At 42.4% G+C, this 17,170-nt stretch overlaps 1 protein-coding gene across 4 annotated transcripts in view; it reads left to right on the forward strand.

Moving 5' to 3' along the window:
• SDK2 (sidekick cell adhesion molecule 2) overlaps positions 1-17,170 on the forward strand; it is a 393,871-nt gene that overhangs the window by 229,992 nt on the left and 146,709 nt on the right. For all 4 annotated transcript variants that reach the window (XM_063456338.1, XM_063456340.1, XM_063456339.1 and 1 more), the window contains exon 4: positions 17,021-17,127. In XM_063456338.1, the coding sequence (XP_063312408.1) occupies positions 17,021-17,127 (107 nt within the window). The remainder of the gene's footprint in view (positions 1-17,020; positions 17,128-17,170) is intronic.

Consider the following 17,170-nt stretch of genomic DNA (forward strand, 5'->3'; position numbering starts at 1 on the left):
GTATTTCCGTTTTTCGTTTGATGGCCTCCTCCATAATCCTCCATCTATACAGATCTACTTCCCTCGCTCCTGGCAGCACGTCCTTTGTGTTTTTCTGACACAGTCTGGAAACGGAGTGTGATACGTTTTGTGTTGTGATCGAGGTATTAAGCGAGAGGCTGCTCTGAAGATGAGTATTTGAACACAGGATCTGTCATTTAGTTCTCATCCCGTTACAAGACTCACACAACATTGTGCCCTCGGGGCCCTGCTTCCCTGCTCTGAAATCTTTCATTTTCAATAAAGAATTTTATAGATTGGCGCACATCCCTCCGTGAGCAGAGTCCTGCGCAGTGCTTCGCACCTGTTGTACATCTTCACTGTAAGGTGGGGGTCGTAGTTTTTTAGCCCGTCTACAAGTGATTATTCGTCATGTAAAATAATCCATCCATGATCATATCGTAGTACTGAGACCTCTAGCTGTTCCTTGTTCTCTGGTGTGAATTCTATGACACAGGATTGGGGATCAAAGAATGCCAGACCGTGAAACCTTGGCTCCTAAAATGTTATTGAGTCACCAAGTTTCCCAGAGTTCTGTAGTCAAATCAGTTTGACAACTTACCCGGGCTGTGCCGGGCTCTGTTCCTCGTTAGCTGGAAGGGCCCGCCAGGAGCTTCTATTGGCTACACTGAGCTAAGCCCAGCTGTTCAGGGACGGCTTATTGGCTGAAGGCGTCCACTGAATTTTCTCAACCAGTGATCGCCTCTCTGTGCCAATAGGCTCAGTGCAGGAGCCGCTAGCTGCAGAGATACAGTACTAGTCAAATGGTTTGATTACTAACCCTGGGAGTGAGCTTGGATTGTTCAATTAAATGTATGCTGTAAGGGACACAGTGTAACTGAGGGCAAAATCGTGTGTAGACTGTAGGCTTCATTTCATCATTCAGACCTGATCGTTTTGCCCTTCCTTTGGCCTCGTCAGTGAAGTCTAGCTGATACCCCTCCAGGCACAGTGAGCACGGGGGTCCACGTCTGGATTACCCTTGTAACTTGGGCAAAGACATAAAAACAAAGAAAATGAGAACTTTGAGAACAGACAAACGCTTAGATGATCTCAGTAGTTTGATCTTTGGTAAATTATTATTGTGCCGTTACAGAGAGAACCAATTCAATATCAGACCCTTGGGGAGAGCCAACCCAATGTATTGCAACAAAAATAGTAAATATGTCCGTTCTCAAAGTTCTCATATTCTTTGTTTTTGTTGCCATGCATTACCTTGGCTCTCCCCAAATTAAAATGGTAATCCAGACGTGGACCTCGTGCTCACTGTGCCTAGAGGGCATCAGCTACACCTCACTGATGAGTCCCAAAGAAGGCTGAAACGATGGTCTGGGGCTGCTGTATCTCTCGTGCAGGATTTCAGTTCTGGACTGGCGTTGTTATGGGTGGGATTGGTCTGATATGGAAATGTTCTTCTGTAAGGGCACAAGTCAGCAAAAACTATTTTGAGTCCTGAGTGGGGATTTACCGAATGCCAGGCGTGAGCCCACAATATTTTGGTATAATGAGCCACAAAGCCGTCCACCCAGAAGATTTCGCTGCATTCCGTGCTAGCCTTGCAGAGAATTTATTTGCCTGTACTGATTGCTGGGACCCCAGGCGTTAACGCTAGCCTATCGCAATACAAGGACATTCAAACACATGAACGCTATGTATTTATGCCAGGAGACGCGTTTTGTGGCAGTTTTCTGCCATTCTCCATCAGGTCTTTGTGCTTTAGATCTGAGCCGGAGTCATGATCTCATTGAGCTAGCTTGCTGCAAGCACTGTACCAACTGTGTGTTTCCAATGGAAGGTGAAAGCCAAGGCCTGCAAAGAACAAACAGAATATTAGCTGAGGTGGGCAACAGTGCCACCTACAGTCTGCGTGGAGTACTACAGACATGTAAAAATTAGACAGATCTTCTGAGTTGAAGGATAATTTAGATGTTGGTGAAGTTCTCGTTGATCCACTGACAGTCGCTGCACAATTTAAATGAAGTGATTTTGTCACAGATTCTCTCCGTGGTCTCATGTTACTTCATTTGCATTTGTTAGTCTATAAATATAGCTAGTAAAAACATATGTTGCTCTGTGTAACACCTAGTAAAACCCATCTTCAAATCCAGTTATTTCTGATGGAGACGGAATAATAAGAGTGAGCCGCGGGGTATAACTCCGAACATGCTTGGCCACCATTTCTACCCAGTTTGATTTGTAGCAGGAATCCACAACAGCTGATGTGATAAAATAAAAGTTTAATACTGTAGACTGTGAGGTTTGTTTCAGAGCAGGAATCCCCGAACGTCGTGTCATTTATCTTGGCATGTTTATCTGTTATTTGATGTTTTATATTCATGTTGTACAGCGCTGAGGAATATGTTGACGCTGTATTAATAAAGCGATTATGTTTTAGTCTGTACCAATCTCGTCGTCCAACAGGAATGTGTGCAATCAGCTACTGTCCATCTCTAGTGGGTTAAGACAGAGCGAGGATTTTACAAATTTATGGTGCCGGGCAGAGATCTGGAATGTATAGAGAGGATTTCTTTGATAATAAATGCCTCTGTGGAGGAGTATAAATGTAAGGAACGGGGTGGATTGTGAAACAAGCCCTGGAGGAAGGTGATAGTTGAATTATGTCTTTTTTTTTTGTTTGTTTTTTTAATCATGTGATCTAATTCTAATAAAAGTGTTTCATATTTTGCCAATTTGCCGCCTTAAGGATGGATTATCCGCCCGCCCTAAGGATGATTAGAGAAGAATGTGTGCCTTCATTTAGGGGTATTTCATACATGCCAACTGTCACAAAGCTGTTGAGACAGTCCCCCTTTTTTTGTGTAACATATAGGGGCACCAAATGTGAAATGTACCCAGAGCCGTGCCCGTCAGTGTGACGCCCTGCCCGTCCTAGCCATAGACTTGTTTGGAGCGGTTCATTTGAAACAGCTTTATTTAATGAAGATTCATTCTGGTTTAGATTAACAGGAATTTGGTTGAGACGAACCACTCTAACCTAACAACAAGCCTGTTGTATAACATCCGCACATCCTGGCTGTGAACGTCTCCAGTGAGGCATGTGTCAGGGTACCTGAAGTCTCTACCTCTGAAAGAGGTAGAGACTTAGACGTCTATCCGCCCGGACGGGCTGTTTCCTCTGTTCCTCGCGGTCCATCCGGTCAAGTAAACGCCGGCCGCGAGGGAGTCACTTCCCTTTGTAGCATGACGTCCGGAAACCGACGTCATGACGCCAACCCGGAACGACCTGTCACTCAATCCTTCAGAGACAAATCAGGACTCGTCGGAGGCGTGTCTTTCCGTCCGAGCCAGGGTATTTAAACATTCTTCTCCCATTTGCTCATTGCCCTGTCGTGGTTCTAGTCTGCCTAGTCACACAGTGCTCTTGTATTTTTCAGTTATCCCTTTGGTTCCAACCCGGCTTGTTTAACTTACTCTGTTTATCTCTGTTACCCTTGACCCGGCTTGTTCCTCGCTTACCTGTCTTCTCGTTCCCTCGACCTCGGCTTGTCTTTGACTATTCTCTATATTCTCCGTACGTTAGTCCGGCCATTCTAAGGTCCGGTATACGTACCCTGTACCTGTTTGTACTCTGCGTGTTGGATCCCTGTCCCGATCCTGACAGCATGCCAGCACTGCTCTCCTAATCCGGCTCATATCAATGAATATTGGAATTATATCAAACCACACGTGGACAGCATGCTGGATAACTGCCCTGCCTCCGCCTTGGTTTACGAGAGGTCTAGTATGATAGAACAAATGTGGAGGCCACACTGATCCCAAAACTGCTAATAATGGAAGTGCTCGAGTGGGGACCCACACTCCTATATGTGTAATACGAGTGTTTGCAATCCATAAAAGCTGTGAAATGTGATTTAAATTACAACATGTATATTGTTAACAAGAACTACTATAACATAAAGATAATAGTGCCCAATGAGCAAGATATATAAACAAATAGGAAAACGTGGAAACACTATTTTTAATTAGGAATATTAGGCAGTCCTGTTGAATTCAGTACTCTTGGCATGTATGACATTGGTCAGGAGTATTGCGACAGAGCTATCTACAGTACTGGTTGTCATTGTATATAGAATGGATAATGCCTTAATTAGAACAACGCTAACGAGCCCGCCTGTTGCTATTAACCTGACGTTAATATGTGCCTATTCCTAACAACCCTGTCTTGGGATGAAAACAGGATTTTCATAACATAAAATGGAATTTTCCTTCATTAAGCCTATCTCCCCCCATGATTTGTCGAAGTCTGAGCAAATAATACTCTTTCTTTAACACCTTCTCTCCGTCTCCCGAGTCTTCTTTCAGTATCCTGGTAACACAAGGTATAAATGATTTTTTTTTTCTTTTCTCTTGATAGCGACTGTGTCTTATTAACACTCCCACCTTTACTATCTTTCCCTTTTATGAAAAGCCTCAGGGGGCCTTAACCAATCGCACCGAGGGACCATCTCAGAAAACTTACTTGGCACAAGAGGATGAAATTCAATCAAGCATAAAAAAGCCCAGAGCAGATACATAATGTGTGTGAAATTAGACGTTCTCAAACATGCTGTGACCTCCACAATGTGCTTTTGTAACGGCAACTCTCTGCTTTTAGGCTGGGCACAGTTTACATCCTTTGTCCAAGTGACAAAACTACAGTGAATATAAATTGTGTTATCCAATGTTGGACACAGTTTAAAGGGACACTCTCAGCACCATAACCACTACTACAGCTCATTGTATCACTCACAGTACAGTTACAGCTCATTGTATCACTCATGGTATCGTTACAGCTCATTGTATCACTCATGGTATGGTTACAGCTCATTGTATCACTCATGGTACGGTTACAGCTCATTGTATCACTCATGGTATGGTTACAGCTCATTGTATCATTCATGGTATCGTTACAGCTCATTGTATCATTCATGGTATTGTTACAGCTCATTGTATCACTCATGGTATGGTTACAGCTCATTGTATCATTCATGGTATCGTTACAGCTCATTGTATCACTCATGGTATGGTTACAGCTCATTGTATCATTCATGGTATCGTTACAGCTCATTGTATCACTCATGGTATCGTTACAGCTCATTGTATCACTCACAGTACAGTTACAGCTCATTGTATCACTCATGGTATGGTTACAGCTCATTGTATCATTCATGGTATGGTTACAGCTCATTGTATCACTCATGGTATCATTACAGCTCATTGTATCATTTATGGTATCGTTACAGCTCATTGTATCACTCATGGTATGGTTACAGCTCATTGTATCATTCATGGTATCGTTACAGCTCATTGTATCACTCATGGTATCGTTACAGCTCATTGTATCATTCATGGTATTGTTACAGCTCATTGTATCACTTATGGTACGGTTACAGCTCATTGTATCATTCATGGTATCGTTACAGCTCATTGTATCACTCATGGTATGGTTACAGCTCATTGTATCATTTATGGTATCGTTACAGCTCATTTTATCACTCATGGTATCGTTACAGCTCATTGTATCACTCATGGTATTATTTATGGTATTGTTACAGCTCATTGTATCACTCATGGTACGGTTACAGCTCATTGTATCATTCACGGTATCGTTACAGCTCATTGTATCATTCATGGTATTGTTACAGCTCATTGTATCACTCATGGTTGGCCAGACAGGATAGGTCTGGCTGTATGGCAGCTTAGTAAGGTCCCAGTTGTCTGCCTGCTCAGCTCGGATGGACCAGAAGCGAGCACTGTCGGTTTCTCCGAAGCCCAGACTAGTTTCAAAAGCCTCCCATGTAGTCGCTGCTGGAGTCTGGCATCGAAGCCGGATACTGACCGGCAGTACTTGTCTTCCATACTGCAGTAGTGCTGGTTTTCCCAAGGCTAGGAAGCCACCCCACCACTGCCAACCAATGTGACGGAGCTCCCTGTACCCCGACTGGGTACCTCCGCCAAGGACCGCTTCCTGGCTGGAACAGGGGACAAACTGCAGCACTTCTGCCCACAGTCGCCGTAGTTTGACTGGGGCCCTGGAACCACTCCTTCCTGGAGACTAATGGGGAATTTGCTCTAGACACCCCCAGGTACTGGATGCCACTCAGTCCTTAGAAGGACTGTCCCCGTTGAATCCCCTGCAAGTTGGAACAGCAGACACAGGAGTAAATCTTCTTTCTCTCCAATAACAGGATGATCCACAGGTTTGGAGTTTAAGCTGGAATGCTTTAATGGCAGCCACAAGTGGCCTTATATGCATGTCCCCATGCAAGGGGCACTCCCCCTGGACCTTGTGGGGGGTTGCAGCACAAAGTCAAGACCAATGACAAAGGTGTTTAAATACATAACACTCCCATATACAAGCATACAATTTCCCCCTCTGCCTGGGAGATAATTGGATTAGGAACTGTACTAAATCTAATCCAATTATCTCCAAGCACAGGAAAACATACTTTTTGAAAACACCCCAAAGTACCCTAAAAATACATAAAACCCATCAAAGTTAAACAGTTACATCCTCTGATCTGGGTGACCAACATATCCAAAAATCACCCAGATTAGTTCAGGTGTTCAAGAATTTCCTGGAAGTCATATTATGACCGACCGTACTCATCGTTTCATGCCCAAAACAGTTCCAGAGAATCAGGGCTTCCGGTCTGTCTACTTCGGCAGTTTTAAAACGAACAAACTACCGAACGGAGTCAATAGTCTTACCCTGGAGCTTGTTCCCCTCATCCAGACAAACGATCCCATCGAACAGTGCCCTTCTAAATTGTATAGAACCGAACGCAGGCTATGATGGAAGTCCAGCGTTGTTCAAGAGTTTCTGTATCCGATTTCAGTTCCATGAGATTCATGCCCAAACCCCGCTGCCTGCGTTCATGTAAACAAGATGGCCGCCACCTCGTGGTTGTCCATAGGAATTGCGGCCACCCAGACGAACAATTAGAACACTGCGGTGAGAAACGTTCCAAGTTGTTAATAGGTGTTACCAAGCTCCAGGGTGGTCTCTGGTTCGTGCGGTTGTTCGGTAACTGAACCATATAGTCCCAATTGCACGAACAGAGTCTTTTTAACATTATATTTCACAGAGTCCATAGTCTCCAGGAGCTTGTGACAAACTAATGTAAAAAGGGGAGTTTGTCACAGTGTTATTATAGCTTATTGTGTCATTAAAGCTGATTGTATAATTACAGCTCATTGTACTATTACAGCTCATTGTAATAATATTTATTTATAAAATATTTTACCAGAAAGCATACATTGAGATTTCAATTATGTCCTGGTTACAGCTCATTATATTACAGCTTATTGTCTTAATACAGCTCATTATATTATTACAGCTTATTGTGTATTTACAGCTCATTGTGTTATTAGAGCTGATTGTATCATCACAACTCATTGTGTTATTACAGCTCATTATAATTTAACAGCTCATTGTACCACGAAGTGTATTTTTACAGCTAATGCTATAATTACTGCTGATTATATCATAACAGCTTGGTTTGTTAATCCAGCTTATTGTATCATTACGGCTTATAGCATTATTACACCTTTTATTGTCACAGATTATTGTATTGTCACCGCATATTGCAATATTACAGCTTGTTGTGTCTTTTACAGTTTATTATGGTATAAGTAGTCATTCAGCGTGGTCCATCTTATTAAACCGTATTGAAGTATTGAGAACATCGTGCTCTTCAAACGCCCAAAGCTCGGCACGTGGCCAGCCGCTCAGACAGCAGAAACGTTTCAGGCCGTTTTATTAATACATGCCGACCTCGGACGGCATTGATCGACTGTGAGCACTGGTATCCGCTTTACCCAATGGCCATTACCAGTCCGTAGCAACAATTCTAATAATCAGTTCAAGATTGTTTCCAAAATGATCACAATCCAAATTTCACCGCTGACCATAATGTCGCCAAAATCAGAAAAATGACGTTTGAACTGAGTAATTTGTGATTTTCTTGTTAATTGCATGTGTCTCCTCTTGATGGGCTGATATTGTGAGGTCAGGTGCCCCAAGCCTTTTTGACTGTATAACAGGATAAGGGTTATTACCTTTAAATGGTGCGTGTGTGGTTTTGTTGTTTTATAATGTGATTAGAGTTTTCACATGTCCTTCATTTGGTCCAGCTGTTTAGCAGTGAATCGGAGCACGTACATTATTTGTTCCCAATGACTGATGCCATTAATATGGCAGAAATTCTTCTTCAGAAGTATTGAGCGCGCTGATATTTTAGTACGTCACCTAAATTATATTTCACAAATGTGATCTTGGTAAGAGTGAGAAATTTCGATTGAATTGTGATGGCTGAAACATTGTTAAAGGCAGCTGAGAATGGCAGCTGAGAATGATTGTAATTTACCTCCTTGTTATTGGTAAACACGGCTTAACAGATAAGCCACCAATTATCCGAGAGCCTTCGTTTTTCCACTTCCGTTTATAATGCAATCGCAAAATATCAAATAAAGCCATGTACCTTTACAGATATTATGAGGGTCACTAAATATTTGTGTTTTGGGAAGGCAACTTTTAAAGCACAGTTCGTCCCTCATCTCTGACCTGAAACGTCCTGTATTCTGCCATGTACCAAGTCGCAATAAGTGCATCCGATTCCTTAATTATTTTATTTTGTAAGATGATTTCATGCACGGAATGATTGCTTTGTGTTTCCTAGATACCAGTTTAGTTTTAAATATAGTGTAGACTGTCAGCACGGTCCGAACCCTTACTGCGAGTGTTTTATTTTGTGCCATTACAAACGCTGTCTTATCGGTTAAACAGCAGCTTATTACTGATACTTCGTGTTCCCCTCAAAATAGCCCCCAAATCATGCCGCGCCTTCCATTTGGGAGGTGATAAATCTGAATTGTGCAACAGGGCTGAAAGGGAATGCCATGTCCAATGATGCACACACAACACATGTCAGTGCTGGTCTGGGAGGGGACCCACAAATGGTGATTCTCAAACTCACACTTTTGTGCTGATTTTCTTTGATGTGTTCAGAGTGAATGCAAGTGAATAAATTCAGGACAGATAGGCATTGCTGTGCCACTTGGCATGAGATACGAGATCCAAGTCAATATATCACAGATTATTTTATATCTCGGGTGTCCGGCTGCTTTACCAGGAAAAAAAAACACACAAACAATACTTAAAGGAACACTAACATTCCGAATATAGACAAGTATTCCTAACGCTGCAGTTTTACTTATTTAATTATTTCAATTATCTCACATGCGGCTCTGATCAAATCCTGGCGTCCCGTTTACCAACTGGGAACTTGCCGATTTGTCCCCATTGGCCTTAGGATTTGACTGCTGGTTACTTGATCAACAATACAGAGAATGTGTGGGCGAAGTGACATTTAGATTACCCTGTTCTCATTGCCAAAATGCGTTTCTGTTTAGTGACAGAACCTACTCTGCTCACTGCCTCCACTTGTGCCCTGTTTTGAAGACCTAAAAGGACTCTGAGCAACGTAACAACTTTATTGGATTGAAATTGTTATGGTGGAAGGAGGTCCCCGGCGCCTGTTCTTTACATAAGTTACGTTGCAGTTCAAGACTTGAACCAGAAACCTCGGACGTGGAGCCTTTGATTGGCTGAAAGTGTCAGCAGAAACTCTCAGCCTATCAGTAGATCCCAATTCACAAAACAGAGTGAAAAACTTACATATTTTTCTCACTCCATTTTTTGAATGTAAGCTTACACCCGAGGACCTTCTCACACCATAACAACTTCATTCTAAAAGGGTTATCATGGTTCCCAGAGCCTCCTATTGGGCCAGTTCCACCCTCTATACTCATGATACTTGCAGCCTCCACTATTAATATCACTTCTGATCTGTTATTCCCCCGTGTAGGTAAGCCCACCCTCTTCCTTATGTGACCATTTAATACGAAAGTCAATCAATCGAAGGCGGGAGATTGGTTTGGTGTTAGTTGCTGTTGTAATAATAGTGCCCATTGTGTGCCATTTCACTGCAGCCTTTTTGATATAAAAAGAAGCAATCTGGTATGAAAATAAACGTCTCTCACCAGCAGTCTGTGACTTCTTAAAGGGTTAAACGTCATAATTTGCAAAATAGGTCATTTAGGGGAGAATGGCAGCTTCTAATCTGGTTTATCCGTAGGACTGTTTCCCCGTTTGGCTTGGCCTCTCCTGTTTATTAGGGCTGTTTAATAGGCTTATGGCTGCAGTATGTAATCCCGATATCTCCCCGAGCCAATAATACCAGCTCTTCAGGGTCTGGACTCCCGACAGGCAGAAAACAGAATCCTGCTTCTAATTAACCCGGACATCCTTACAGCATTGATGCACATGGGGGGAGCGTGACTGTTCTTTCTTGCTAAATAATAATCATTTTCAATTTAAGGACCAGTCATCATCCTGTCTCGCTGGTGATGAGATTATGCGAATTAAGATATCACTTTATAGTTTTTTTCATCAAGATCACAAAAGGCCTTTACTCAAGTAATAAATATATTTATGTAAATCTGCTAGGAATCCCCCACTTTTTCATTAAACATCATCTCTCTCATTGAACCTGTTCTTATTATTATTATTACTGTCATTTATAAAGTGCTAACATATGCCGCAGCGCTGTAAAATTAGGGGGAGGGGGACAAACAAAAAAAACAGCACAATATACACAGACACATATAAAAGGTGTTCCTGCGTGTGAGCTGAGATCCAGCCAATGAAGCACGTTTATACAAAGTGCCTATTTACATGGCATGTGAGCTTACAATCTAAAGGTTCCTTGCGTACAGCCTGTAGATGACCTACACTTTTTAATATATCGAGTAGATAATGCCTTAAAAGATACAAAAAAAGATTCTCTGCTTTGAATTTACTGCAAGTCCCCGGAGATTGTTGCTTCTACAGTGAGTTGTCAGCAGACTAAAGAGTGCGTGAAATCTCTCAGCCAATCCTGGTGCTCCCCTAACTTGGTGCTCCCCTTATTGGGGGTCAGGGACTATATGCACCCCTAACTTTCTGAACAACCTCTTACCCTTCTAAAAGTTTTGTCTTGCATTAAAAGCATTGCAGGGTGTGTTTTTAAAGGTGTCATCCTGGAATGTTAATCCATACTGTGTGCCGTCGCTGTTTTAACAATGTCCCGGTCACCCAGAATGCCTTGCTGTGCGTCTTTTTATTGTCAATGTGGTTATTAAAAATTCGCTGCATAGTCTGTTTGAAAGGTCGGTGGGGTTGTGCAGCGCTGGTTATTTATAATCATATCTCAGCACTAAAGGTCTGACAGAGATGGAACGGATGCACTGGGTGGGTAGACAGACCTGTGGAAGGCACCCATAATGCCGTGCCAGTCAACAGGCATGTGGTTCTATAGTGACCATTCCTTTTATACACTCGGTGCTCGGTGTAGCTCAGATATCACTTACTGTTACGTAATCTCAAATATTTAGCATAAACACCATATATATCCCACAGATTGATCTATTTCCTGACTTTTTAAAATACCTCCTGCTTGTTGAACTTGGCTGATGTTTGGTAGTAGTTGTGGTGCTGCCATGCCATTGGGGGACATTGTGTCTGCTTTCACACATCCGTAGTCTTTAAACTAAGGAGATCACGAAAATGTGTAATAATGTAATTTATCGGCACTATACATCTGTCAGCAATATGTCCAGTACATTATATTCATTCCGTTTTATTTGCCATAAAGAGATGCCCTGGCTTCGTATCAGCAGATAATTGTTAACTTGTTTGATTGTCAGGTGAATATAGATGGCATCGAAGTACTCCAAAAATATATCTATCCATTATTTTATTTAACCTACGTGAATCCTTAAATGATCACTGGACACGATATTAGCTGTGTCAATGTTTTTATTTTTAATTGTACCTTAATAACTATCCTGCTTTATTATAATTATAACCATTAATTAGCCTTCTAGAAAATGAATGTACATATTGCACCACCTCTGCTAGGAATCTGTTCCTTAAATTCCCCCCACTCTTCAATTTAAGTAGAAATTCCAAGTAATGCTCCATTAAAAATGCTGGTCTTAATAGAAGTCGCTTGTGTTCTAGAAGAAATGAAAGTTCCCCGTCCCACGAATGTGTAGATTCAATCAGCAGCTTGCCCGTGCCGTTGATACACTGGGTACGAAATGGCTGGCACATCTTACACAAGTCATCAGACATCCTCCTGTGAAACCCAGCTGCGGAAAAATGACCGCTGGAACCACTCAATCCTGCCACCCGCGCCACAAAGAACCCCCCTCCCCCTGCAAAAAAACAGATGGCATCCGATACAATTAGGGCCAATGCCAAGAACATGCATTGTTCTGTGTCTGAAGAAGCTGCGCTTTCTGTGCGAAATGCTGAAATTAACATTCTTAGGTGTTTTTCTGCTTTTGTCTTTATTCCACGTCATTTTGCTCTGGAGCAAACAAATAATTTATATTTAAGCTCACTTAGAAATATCGAAAACAAAGAAATAAATTGTGCTGGGCTATTGGGTGTAATTTTAGAGATGGTTTTAGAAATGAATATAATGGGAGAGAAAACAAATACAAAAATGTAAGTTTTTCAGTAACTGCACCCGTAGCCGAGCTGCGATTATTGTAAGGTTACGCATTTGGCGCAGTTTGTACATGATAAATGATGTTTAAAGCCGAGTAACGTGTCTAGAGTATTTATGGACATTTTATTTTATAGACTTGTTGTGATTGGGCCGTTTCAGACATAGGCTGCCATTACATAACATGTATTAGACGGCAGAATCGATCATGGATGTCCATTATCTGACTTTAACTGTCATTAGGCAGGCTCCGCCACACGGGAATGCAGTATAATTGTCTGTGTTTGTTTAATATATATTGATTCAAAAGCTTTATTTTTGTTGGCTACTGAAGGCTGACTGAGCCATGTAGACATTGTAATACATGATAAAGAACCGTCCATCATAGCGGTCCCTGTTATATAAACAAGTTACTGGGCGCTAGTATATTCTCCTCTTCACATTATGATACATTACAATACTGGGCGCTAGTATATTCTCCTCTCCACGTTATGATACGTTACAATACTGGGCGCTAGTATATTCTCCTCTCCACGTTATGATACGTTACAATACTGGGCGCTAGTATATTCTCCTCTCCACGTTATGATACGTTACAATACTGGGCGCTAGTATATTCTCCTCTTCACGTTATGATACTGGGCGCTAGTATATTCTCCTCTTCACGTTATGATACTGGGCGCTAGTTTATCCTCCTCTTCACGTTATGATACTGGGCGCTAGTTTATCCTCCTCTTCACGTTATGATACTGGGCGCTAGTTTATCCTCCTCTTCACGTTATGATACTGGGCGCTAGTTTATCCTCCTCTTCACGTTATGATACTGGGCGCTAGTTTATCCTCCTCTTCACGTTATGATACTGGGCGCTAGTATATTCTCCTCTTCACGTTATGATACTGGGCGCTAGTTTATCCTCCTCTTCACGTTATGATACTGGGCGCTAGTTTATCCTCCTCTTCACGTTATGATACTGGGCGCTAGTTTATCCTCCTCTTCACGTTATGATACTGGGCGCTAGTTTATCCTCCTCTTCACGTTATGATACTGGGCGCTAGTTTATCCTCCTCTTCACGTTATGATACTGGGCGCTAGTTTATCCTCCTCTTCACGTTATGATACTGGGCGCTAGTTTATCCTCCTCTTCACGTTATGATACTGGGCGCTAGTATATTCTCCTCTTCACGTTATGATACTGGGCGCTAGTTTATCCTCCTCTTCACGTTATGATACTGGGCGCTAGTTTATCCTCCTCTTCACGTTATGATACTGGGCGCTAGTATATTCTCCTCTTCACGTTATGATACTGGGCGCTAGTTTATCCTCCTCTTCACGTTATGATACTGGGCGCTAGTTTATCCTCCTCTTCACGTTATGATACTGGGCGCTAGTTTATCCTCCTCTTCACGTTATGATACTGGGCGCTAGTTTATCCTCCTCTTCACGTTATGATACTGGGCGCTAGTTTATCCTCCTCTTCACGTTATGATACTGGGCGCTAGTTTATCCTCCTCTTCACGTTATGATACTGGGCGCTAGTTTATCCTCCTCTTCACGTTATGATACTGGGCGCTAGTTTATCCTCCTCTTCACGTTATGATACTGGGCGCTAGTTTATCCTCCTCTTCTCGTTATGATACTGGGCGCTAGTTTATCCTCCTCTTCACGTTATGATACTGGGCGCTAGTTTATCCTCCTCTTCACGTTATGATACTGGGCGCTAGTTTATCCTCCTCTTCTCGTTATGATACTGGGCGCTAGTTTATCCTCCTCTTCTCGTTATGATACTGGGCGCTAGTTTATCCTCCTCTTCACGTTATGATACTGGGCGCTAGTTTATCCTCCTCTTCACGTTATGATACTGGGCGCTAGTATATTCTCCTCTTCACGTTATGATACTGGGCGCTAGTTTATCCTCCTCTTCTTGTTATGATACTGGGCGCTAGTTTATCCTCCTCTTCACGTTATGATACTGGGCGCTAGTTTATCCTCCTCTTCACGTTATGATACTGGGCGCTAGTTTATCCTCCTCTTCACGTTATGATACTGGGCGCTAGTTTATCCTCCTCTTCACGTTATGATACTGGGCGCTAGTTTATCCTCCTCTTCACGTTATGATACTGGGCGCTAGTTTATCCTCCTCTTCACGTTATGATACTGGGCGCTAGTTTATCCTCCTCTTCACGTTATGATACTGGGCGCTAGTTTATCCTCCTCTTCACGTTATGATACTGGGCGCTAGTTTATCCTCCTCTTCACGTTATGATACTGGGCGCTAGTTTATCCTCCTCTTCACGTTATGATACTGGGCGCTAGTTTATCCTCCTCTTCACGTTATGATACTGGGCGCTAGTTTATCCTCCTCTTCACGTTATGATACTGGGCGCTAGTTTATCCTCCTCTTCACGTTATGATACTGGGCGCTAGTTTATCCTCCTCTTCACGTTATGATACTGGGCGCTAGTATATTCTCCTCTCCACGTTATGATACGTTACAATACTGGGCGCTAGTATATTCTCCTCTCCACGTTATGATACGTTACAATACTGGGCGCTAGTATATTCTCCTCTCCACGTTATGATACGTTACAATACTGGGCGCTAGTATATTCTCCTCTCCACGTTATGATACGTTACAATACTGGGCGCTAGTATATTCTCCTCTTCACGTTATGATACGTCACAATACTGGGCGCTAGTATATTCTCCTCTTCTCGTTATGATACTGGGCGCTAGTTTATCCTCCTCTTCTCGTTATGATACTGGGCGCTAGTTTATCCTCCTCTTCTCGTTATGATACTGGGCGCTAGTTTATCCTCCTCTTCACATTATAAGTGATACCCCTTTCATATCATATAAAGTCAGTGTTACATTTCCCTAAAATTCACATCTAAGTTACATTGTGCATCGCGCATGCGCAATCCCAAAATGATTTTCATGAAACTGTGTACAAAGCATTGTACGTGCTGCATATCCACTTTATGTTCAATTGTGCCATCAAGCCAATCATATTTCTTACAAACTTACTCCTTGGCTTAAGGGGAAAATAAATACTAATTTGGCTTCCGGCAGCCATCTTTGTGGAGTACAATCAGCAGTTCAGCCAATGATGTGTTAATTAATACATTCGCTGGCAGCATCTTACCCTACCTGACCGTGACCTTATCAGACGCGCGTTTTATGGATGTCCGCTTTAAATAAAGATTACGAAGAGCTGTGTATTGGCTTTTCCCAACCCGAGGATGTCGGATCTGAAATGTCCTTTTCATGAGGCACATTGCTGTTAAAAAGCATATTTATTTCACATTCAATAGTTGCATTTACAAATGTCATATGCCTGTTCTGAAATGTCTTATTGTTATCCGTAGTGCCCGGCACTAAGCGATTCCAAAGGCCGATATGAAACTTTAGAGGTATTTTTATGCTGAAATGAGCTGAACTTTTGCCGACAGAAGAGGCCAGATTTTCTAGTCCTGTATAAGATACTGTGAGGAGAATGACTGTACAAGGCCAATCTGCATATTAAGTGCAGTGAATTCTGGGATTGTCTAAATGCAAGCCTGACAAACACAGACCCCATCAGCACATTAAGCTTGCTGCAAGCATGGAGCAGGTGAAAGACATTTTCTGCTCACTGAGTGAGTTTTACTTGCTCTAATTAGGAATTTTCACAGTGATTTATGCTTCACATAATAAACAGCCGTCTGATTAGTTGTCACTGTGTTTTATATGATTAGATAATCCTGTCTTGCACAGAGTATCTTGCTGGATGTTTTATATAGAGCGATGGCATTTCCCGCACTTGACCTGTCGTGAACTGCATCTCCCAGCATCCTGAGGTATGCAGTCACTATCCTGGGTATGCAGAGAGCATTGTTTTGGAGCTTGGCTAAACCTCTATTACAATGCAAGCAGAAACTCATGTCTGTCTCCCCAAAACCAATAAAACTCATTGATCTCCAATAATGTTTCGAAAAAGACTTTTCTGGGAACTCTGGGATCTCTGTGTCTTGTTAAACGTTAACTCCCATTAGTCTATTTGTGGGGAGGGGGGCAAGAAGTGTACACTGAGTCTCAGTTTTGAGTTTAGGTCTGCATGGGGAACAGGGTTTAGTCCCATCATGCATTCTTCATATTATGGCAGTATCGAAGCTTTTCATGGGTGTAATGATTTGGGCAGGAGGGAGTGAAATGATTCCTTGTGGGGTCTCCTAGGTTGCTGCACCCCAGATTGTACAATGCTTGTCCATTCATTATTCCTTGACATGGCATCGTGTTTGTCAGCCAAAGTTGGTAAGTTGGTTTGCAGTTTGTTATTTGAAGGACCGTTTGGCTGGTTTGTCCCCTGGGGTTGTATTTGCTGGTATATTGTTTATTTTTCATTGTTGTCCGTGCTTGTCTGACCTCCTTTTCATTCTTTCCGTAGATATATGATTACATCTTTGGACAGAACTCACGCTGGATATTACAGATGTATTGTGCGTAATCGTATGGGCGCACTGCTGCAAAGACAGACTGAAGTGCAAGTGGCATGTAAGTTATCCAGGCCAGCTAATCTGAGCACGCTGTGTACCTG

Source organism: Pelobates fuscus, chromosome 5 (assembly GCF_036172605.1).
Source record: "Pelobates fuscus isolate aPelFus1 chromosome 5, aPelFus1.pri, whole genome shotgun sequence".
Classification (NCBI taxonomy): Eukaryota; Metazoa; Chordata; class Amphibia; order Anura; family Pelobatidae; genus Pelobates; species Pelobates fuscus.